This window comes from Adiantum capillus-veneris, chromosome 3 (genome assembly GCF_014529385.1).
Source record: "Adiantum capillus-veneris isolate H3 chromosome 3, ASM1452938v2, whole genome shotgun sequence".
NCBI lineage: Eukaryota > Viridiplantae > Streptophyta > Polypodiopsida > Polypodiales > Pteridaceae > Adiantum > Adiantum capillus-veneris.
This window is the reverse complement of record NC_140933.1, coordinates 181340244-181349264: the sequence shown is the minus strand read 5'-3', so window position 1 is coordinate 181349264 and position 9021 is coordinate 181340244. Positions and strand designations below refer to the sequence as shown.

At 41.1% G+C, this 9021-nt stretch overlaps 1 protein-coding gene across 1 annotated transcript; it reads left to right on the top strand.

Annotated features, from left to right (window-relative positions):
• The first annotated feature begins 6 nt into the window (after positions 1–6).
• On the top strand, positions 7–964 carry LOC147462267 (lipoamide acyltransferase component of branched-chain alpha-keto acid dehydrogenase complex, mitochondrial-like). Its single transcript, XM_086503056.1, has 4 exons — positions 7–250; positions 326–414; positions 503–730; positions 816–964. Exons 1-4 carry the CDS (start codon positions 19–21, stop codon positions 909–911), a joined length of 645 nt encoding a protein of 214 aa, XP_086359182.1. The 5' UTR covers positions 7–18; the 3' UTR covers positions 912–964.
• Positions 965–9021: the final 8057 nt, after the last annotated feature.

Here is a 9021-nt window from a genome sequence, read left to right as displayed (position 1 = left end):
AGGGGCTATCAGCGCACCATGGTGAAGGCAATGACAGCCGCGGCGGCAATTCCTCACTTCTATCTTGTTGATGAAGTAAAACTGGATGCGCTTGTCAACCTTCGAAAGACTCTTCAGGATTCTTACACAGAGCAAGCCGTCAAACTCACATACTTACCTTTCATGATCAAGGCGCTTTCTGTAGCGTTGCTAAGATATCCGCTGATGAACAGTACATTTAGTGAAGAGGCATCTACAATATGCTGCCGAGGTGAGATTATTCTTTCGACGCTGCTGTTTTGTTCTATCTTTATGAAATGGTAACACAATGACAGATGCTGCACAGGTTCTCACAATGTGGGGGTAGCTGTCGCAACCCCTCATGGCTTAGCTGTCCCAAATATAAAGAATGTTCAACAGCTTTCAGTCGTAGAGGTGAGCGTATTTTTTCTGTTGTTACCCTGGAGGCAAAGAGTAAAGAGGCTATGTGGAATGCTTGCTGTCTAACAGAACTGTCTTGCAGATAGCAAAGGAGCTTGCAAGGCTGACACAGCTAGCAACTGCTAGCAAGCTAAGTGCAGAAGACGTATCCGGTGGAACGATCACAGTCAGCAACTTTGGCTCAATTGGAGGCAAGGTGGGCTATCCTCTGTTGAACTTGCATGAGGTTGCCATTGGTGCCTTTGGGCGGATACGCAAAACGCCTTGCTTTGCAGAAGACGGTAGCATCTATCCAGCATCAATCATGAATGTAAGCTTTGCTCTTCATGCTTGGACATTCTCTGCTCTACCCTCTATGTAACCAAGTTTTGATTTGGGATTTTGTTTCTTTGAAGGTTACTTGGGCTGCAGATCATAGAGTGCTGGATGGCGCAACGTTAGCAAAATTTTTCAGTGAATGGAAATCACTTCTTGAGCAGCCAAAAGGCTAGTTGTACAGTTGAGGTAAACAGAAGGAGATGATCTCAACTAGGTCATTTGTATAGTATACGACTCTGTACAGCATCCTGTAAAAATTTACAAAGGACTATCATTGATTAACATTATCTTTTGTGATTGTAATTATCAAGGGTAAGAATCAAATCAAAACTAATGACAGCAATAGCGTTCCCATGCAAAAGTGAATTTCATATGGTGGATGGTTTTGGTTCCATATGACATCTTACCATGAGTAGAATTCCGTTTAAAGCCATAGCCTCAATTCTTGTATGTCACTAGCAATCAAAGATTGCCATGTAATTCTGGATAAGAATCAAAGTTTTCTACAGTGTTTTTACATGCCAAATCTGCTCAATATAGCGCAGACTTGTGCACTCACTTGAGACAACCTCCAGGTTTCGAGTAGATCTTTCTATGAATATTAACACAAAAAAGGGCAAAAGGAATGAATAATATATCAATTTACCTCTCAACGGTGTGCCGTCTTTTTCTTTTGGCCAGTCTTCCTCCTCGAGTGGATCAAACCAAGTGTCTCGCGTGGTGATTCCATGGCTGTCCATGACGATGACAGCAATGAACGAACCATTCTGTTGTTTTTTTTTTGCATATTGGTGTCTTGTAGACTATCGCATTCAAGTGGTTCTTTAGCCATCCGATAGATCTCATGACGTCTCTCATCATTGCATAATCATCTACTTAGCACATCACGACAAAAACTCCTCTATACTCGATCGTTGCATGTACAAGATGAGCCAAGCGACCAAATTGGCATTGTTCCATGCAAAATCATTGTATCGGACAACCCATGAACACGACTATTGGTGGGTAGGAACAAAATCGAAGCACTGACAGCTAAATCCACATCTCATCACAAACTACACACATGCCTTTCTCAACTACATGTAGTTGGACGAGGCTCAACATAGCATTTTTTGTCTCTTCCTTCGATTTTTCTAGACTAAAATGCGCAATCTGAATATGTCCGCCATTAGTACCCGAAACATTACAAAGGTCGTACGTATCAGTTTCTGGCTTAACCAAAAAAAAACATAAAACCTACAAATGTAGAAGATTTATCATGAATATAGCAACTCTTGCATTAGGAGATCTACCAGATGATGAGTACATCACTATTGGCAGACCTGACACATCCATTATCTCTATATCTAAACTAATCACAAAATCAATTATGTCTTTGAAGGTCATGCCGATCCCTTTTCTCCCTAATAGCAAAAAAAACACACACAAAACAATTTCTTGTTACAAGCCTAGGTATTGCTACAACAGTTTGTTCGCAAGGGAAAAAAATACATTGAAATCTACTATTTGCTTTTGTCTGGGTTTGTCTCAGTGGGTTTCTCAAGTTGCACAACACCAAATTGCTTGTCACATAACATTATAATAGCATCTTAATCATCAAATTCTAATACGAAAGTATCAAGTTCCACACATGAGATGTAGTTGTTGTATCATCTCTGTGCGAAACTTGCACACTCGACTGGGTAGGAACCTCCGAGCAATGATAAATTTGGAGGTGATTGAGGCACGAGCATGTTGTTGAGCACGTTCTTCTCTGTCCTTCACATCATCGTTGTGTACTTTCTCCTTGTTCGGAGGAAAGGCGCCCTCGTTAAATTCAAGAAACCAAGGGAGAGATGTAACAAATGTGACATTAAAGCAACATGCACATTGTACCGTGCTTTCTTTTTTACTCTTTTGTCAATGTCTGCCTCCATCCAATTATACACAATACTCAGGAGCTTAGCCATGATGGCTTCCGTAGATGCGAGACATATTGCATGCACCATCCATACCATGCCTATGTATGATGCTACGTAGCCCATGTTGTTCAATCTGCAAATGGATAGATAATGATACATCCAACGAAAGAGACTTCCTCAAAGCTAAAATGGCAAGTAACTAATCTATCATCATATACTCGTTTATACGCATGACGATAGATAGCATATATGCCTCGTTTGTGGAGTCTACTGTCACTAGCTCCACTCTAACTCGAGGATGGAGATTTATGTCTATCTTGTAAGCTTTACTTGACAATAGCATGGTGCAAGATCTCATAGAGGTCTTTTTCAACTAATGGAATGCTTGCAAAGCAATATGACACAGAAACTTACTCTCTTTTAAGACACTCGTCCGTGCATCCAATCTGTGATTTCCATTCCAAGTGTATAGCATTTTTTTAGACAGATTTGACAAACAAGTGTCCTTAATCTTTGCTTCAAACTGGTTATTCAATTGTTGTCATAAGGGATCCCATTTCTACGTGATCTCGGCATTGACTCTGATTGATGGATATAATGGGGCACCAATAGAACAAATAAAGGATCCTTTCGGTTTGTAATACCCCTCAATCAAGGATATGTCAGCCAATGGTTCCAAACACTTGGGATCCCAACTCACCTGCCTCGCCTATTCTAGCTTTGACAGTCAACATAGAGGAGCCCATGGCATTAAGGTTTCTCGCTCCTTCTACATGATTTGCATGATTCATAAAGCAATTTTACACCACAATGATTGACTAATTAAAATCAATCATAAACTCTTTAGATGCTTGGACAACATGTGCAAACGTAGAGTAACGCCTTCGTTAATTGGGAAGTCATCTCCAGTAGTAGCTCTAGATGTCATGTATGCTTCTATCTCTCTATCATCGATCTCATCATCAAAATCTTCCACGTCAGCAACAACCTTAGTAGAGGTGCCTTCATATACTCGAGCCTTTCCTTTTCCTGCCTTGGTGAGTGTTGATTTTGGTAAAGTGGGTGATGTGGGCACACTACTGACATGCGTGGCTTGCGGAATTAAGACACTAGATGTTAAGGACACATCTGCTTTTTTATCGTCTTTTCTTGATTTTTTTGAAATTTGATGAAAAAAATTAGCACAATTCTTGATTACGAGATGGATTATGACATCTCAAAAATTGCTAAAAACTAGGAATACAGATTCTCACCAAATTGTTTTTGCGCCATACAATAATGGTACCCTTTGCCTTCTTTAAGGTAGTAGTCTCTGTATCCATGGGAGGAACATAAGGGAGAGGAGCATCTTTGTCGTCATACACTTCAATGGCGGAAATAGAATAACAACCAAAAGATAGTTTTTGTCCATATAAGTGGGCTAAGTTGGGCGTCTTATCAATTTGTCCTTACCCAATTGCATCACCGTTGTAAATGAATTTGACCAACACAGATTTTTTTCCATGGTCTATTATAAATCTCTTAAATTTGTATTTGCATAACAATATCATCAATCTCTAGTGTCGTTATAAACTGCTCTCTCTTTGCCCCCATAAACAACTCTCTATCTCCATCTCTCCCCCTCACAATCTCTTTCCCCTCTTTGACTATACGCTCTATTTCACACTCACCCTCTACCTCTCATGAAGCTATATAATAGGGCACTACGCATCCAATTACATATATCTATAGCTGGAAGAGAGAAGGTGCTATAAAGATAGAAATTAAGAATTATTTTCAATCTCTCACTTGTAGCTTTTTGGTAGGAAGAGGGAGGATGTGAGATAAAGAGGTGAGAGAGGGATAAGATGCTCTCTCTTTTTCTCTTTGTATGGCCATTACTGTCTCTCTATGTTAATCTCCACTCCGTCTCTCTTGCTCTCTCTGTCTCTCCCTCGGTGCGTTAAAGGGAAGCCAAAAAACGTCTACAAGGAGATGACTTCTCACTTTGGCATGAGGAGATTAACAAAACCTTGGAAAGAATACATGAGAAATTTCATCCTATTCTTTCACTTCACCTTTTCCTTCCTTACCTCATAGCCATCTATAACAACACAAAAACGCCTTTATATGGATTACATGTGGCTCCTCGTGTTGTTACTCGAAGATCTCACTACTTATGGCTTGCATTCTAAAAACATGCATACTACCACTCAAGTCTCGGGCTAGAACTCAATCAAAAAGCACTTTTATGTCATAATATCCATTTGCAATCATCGTGGATCATGGAATCGATCTATGATTGTGTGATTAATCGCCCCAATCTTGCAACTTCGCTTTTCTCAGGAGATGTTAAAAGATGCTATGAAAACATCCCCCATTGGGAACAATGGGCTTGATACACCATCTTACCAAGCTCTTGAAATATGCATTCTCCTCCATGCATGGTAATTGTTAGGAAATAAGACGTAGCTAAATAGATATTTGAGTAGATTACTTAATGGAGAGAGATAGATTTCACACATAAGAGATTATAGAGTAGAGAGAGAGAGAGAGAGAGAGAGAGAGAGTACACACGATATACGTGGTTCACCCAATGTGGGCTACGTCCACGGGAAACGAGCACTCAATGGCTTTAGCACTTCAAAAGAAGAAGTAGTTTACAAAGGGACTAAACCCTTAATAGAGCTCCCGCCTTGCTTCACTCTCACCACCTCACACTCACCTTGTTGCATCAACTTCACACTATGAAATGTGTGTAGAAATGGCCTCCTTTTATAGGCCAAAGGGCTGCCCTCTCTTATGAGAGGCAGCCATGTGTAGCCGCCCTTGTGCGAATAAGTCCAAATCGGACCCTCCAATCCGCCCATGTGTGGCCGCCCTTGAGAAGACAAGTCCGCTTTTGAATTTGGCCACCGGCCATCGGCCATTGACTACCGGCCACCGCCAACCGACGGTTGTTTTCCAACCACTTTCCGACGAAAAGGAATATTCTGCCGAGGGAAAAAAAAGTATTGGGGGCTTCCGCCCCCGAGGCCCCTAAAGTTGCCCTTGATTCTTGGCCGTGAAAATTTTGGTTTCCGGTGAGTGATTTTCCTTCACGCACGATGGCTTCTCCTCATAATGGGGGCCTTACAAATGTGCGCTTTTACCACAGAAAATTACAAGGGTAAATCAGGCTCCATACTTAACAATCTCCCACTTAGAGACTGATCTCCAAACCAAATCTGTGACTGCTTTCCATTCTGGCTTCTTATCCTTGAATGCCGATTGAAGATGAACAAAAGCTCAACTTCTCCTTGTTGACCACCTTTGTAAACATGTCTGCAAGATTTTCACTTGTATGCACCTTTCCTAGCTTTAGCTGTCTCTCTTCCAAAAGAGTGCGTATGAAGTGATATCTCACCTCAATGTGCTTTGTCCTTGAATGAAAGGCTGAGTTCTTCGCAAGATGGATAGCGCTTTGGCTATCACTGTACAAAAAACAATTGTCTTGTTTGAATCCAAGCTCTTCTAAGAATCTGTGAAGCCACAGACTTTCTTTGCTTGCCTCCGTCATTGCTACATGCTCTGCTTCCGTGGTAGAAAGTGAAACCACTTTCTGCAGCTTTGAAGCCCAGCTTACTGTTGTGCCTCCAACCGTGAACACATAGCCAGTAGTGCTTCTTCGAGTATCTTTGTCACCTACCATATCTGCATCAGCATACCCTTCTAGAAAAATATCAGTTCCTCCAAAATACAAAGCATTTGTTGTTGTCTCTTTTAGATACCTAAGTATCCACTTCACAGCTTGCCAATTCTCTTTACCTGGGTTGTCCATGAACCTACTCACAACTCCCACTGCATGTGCAATGTCTGGCCTTGTCCAAACCATAGCATACATTAGAGAACCTACCGTTGCGGTATATGGAACTTTAGACATATAGGCTATCTCCTCTTGTGTCTTTGGACACATATCCTTCGTTAGTTTAAAATGACCAACCAAAGGTGTAGAAACTGGTTTTGCATTTTTTATTGCAAACCTTTCTAGTACCTTCTTGATGTAATCTTCTTGAGATAGCTTTATTGTCTTCTTCCTCCTGTCCCTTGATATTTTCATACCAAGTATCCTCTTTGCAGCACCTATATCTTTCATTGAAAAAGATTTAGACAGCTCCTCTTTTAGGTCTTTGATGTCCTGCATGTTAGCACTTGCAATCAGCATGTCATCAACATACAACATTAGGATGATGAACTTCCCATCTCCCAAATTCTTCGTGTAGACGCAATGATCCGAGTTGCATCTTGTGAATCCATGATCCAAAATCCATCGATCAAACTTCAAGTACCATTGTCTTGATGCTTGCTTTAAACCATACAAGCTCTTCTTTAATCTGCAAACCATTTTCTCCTTATCTTTTACTTCATACCCCTTTGGTTGAAGCATGTAGATTTCCTCCTCTAAGTCACTGTGAGGGAATGCCGTATTGACATCCATTTGCTCGAGATTTAGATCATGAGCATCCACAAGGCTTAAGACAAGCCTAATTGAGTTCATTTTTACAACAGGAGAAAATATTTCATTGAAGTCAATACCTTTCTTTTGAGAAAACCCTTTTACCACAAGCCTAAACTTGTACCTTTTCTTCCCACCTTCTTCTTCCTTCAGCTTGTACACCCATTTGTTTTGAAGTGCCCGCTTACCTTTAGGCAACTCAACCAACTCCCATGTTTGGTTGCGATGTAGTGAGTCCATCTCCGCTTGCATGCTCTTCGTCCATTCTTCTTTGGATTCTTGTTGCATAGCTTCTTCGTATGATTCTGGCTCTCCAAAATCTGAGATCAAGAGATGGTTGAAGGAAGGAACAAACCTTTCTGGAGGTCTACTTGCTCTTGTAGATCTTCCGGGAATAGGTTGAGGCTCCTCATTTGGTTGACTTTGTTGCACATTGTCACCGTTTGTAGTCCTTGAGTCTTCACCGTCCTCAAGCTCCATGTACTCATCACCTGTTTGTTTTCTTTCCAAGTAATCTTTGTACATATTTTGTTCGTTAAAAGTTACATCCCTACTCCTTAAGATTTTACCATCTTCAGGATTCCATAGGCGATACCCAAAGTCACCTTCTCCATAGCCAATGAAGAAACACTTTTTGGACTTTGCATCTAGCTTTGATCTTAGGCTTCTATCTATGTGCATGAAAGCCTCACACCCAAACACTTTGAGAAATGCATAATTCACCGGTTTACCTATCCACGCCTCTTCTGGAACTCCCCCATCCAATGTCGTTGAGGGTGACCGGTTGATTAAGTACATAGACGTACTTACAGCTTCCGCCCAAAGCTCAAGTGGTAGGCCTGCATGTAGCCGCATGCTTCGTGCTCACTCCATGATTGTCCTGTTCATCCTTTCCGAAATCCCATTTTGTTGAGGTGTCCTTGGGGTTGTCCTTTGCCTCCGAATGCCATTGCTAGCACAAAAGCTTTCAAAAGCTTGGCTGCAATATTCGCCTCCATTGTCGGATCTGAGGCATTTAACCTTGGTACTTGTTTCATTCTCCACAAAGGCTTTCCACCTTTGAAATATGGAAAATACATCGGATTTATTCTTCATGACATAAACCCATGTTTTTCTAGTCGCATCGTCTATGAATGTTACATAGTACAATGAGCCACCAAGTGATGGTGTACTTGCAGGACCCCAAACATCAGAATGAACCAACTCAAGTTTTTTATTTTTTCTTTCATTTCCTGATTTTTGAAATTTTACCCTCTTTTGTTTACCATAAACAAAATCTTCACAGAACTCTAAGTCCACTTCTTTCAAACCTGGTAGAAGCTTCTTTGTTTGAAGGATTTGCATTCCTTTGGCACTCATATGCCCAAGTCGGTAGTGCCACATCGCATTGTCAACTTCTGTAGTTGCTGCACAAGCTGAAGGTTGCGTGCTAACAGTACACAAGTAAAGTATACTGACTTTTTCTCCCTTGGCAACCACCAAAGATCCCTTTGAGATCTTCCACCTTTTGTTTCCGAATGCAATGTTGTGACCTTCATCATCCAATTGTCCTGTAGAGATCAAATTTTTGCGAAGAGAAGGAACATGCCTAACATCTTTAAGCTTCCACTCATTTCCATTAGCAGTTTTGACAGAAACTGTACCTTTGCCGACAATCTCACAAGCTTCATCATCTCCCAAGTATACATACCCAAAATTACCTTTGGTGTAGTCTTGGAAATGTTGCTTGTGTGGTGTCGCATGGAATGAAGCCTTGGAATCTACTATCCAGGAATTAGACACATTGTCTAATGAGAGAATTAGAGCATCTTGCTCTACTTTACCTGCCACATTGGCCTCCGATGTTGGCTTGTTGTCTTGAGACACTGCCTCCTTCTTCTTCTTGGACCAGCAATCCTTCTTGACGTG

What these genes read in the sequence shown, in the direction of transcription:
- LOC147462267 (XM_086503056.1), top strand. Translation starts at nt 19, where the DNA reads ATGGTGAAGGCAATGACAGCCGCGGCGGCAATTCCTCACTTCTATCTT. An exon ending in ATCTACAATATGCTGCCGAG is followed by an intron (nt 251 to 325) that starts GTGAGATTATTC and finishes GATGCTGCACAG; the next exon opens with GTTCTCACAATGTGGGGGTA. An exon ending in AACAGCTTTCAGTCGTAGAG is followed by an intron (nt 415 to 502) that starts GTGAGCGTATTT and finishes ACTGTCTTGCAG; the next exon opens with ATAGCAAAGGAGCTTGCAAG.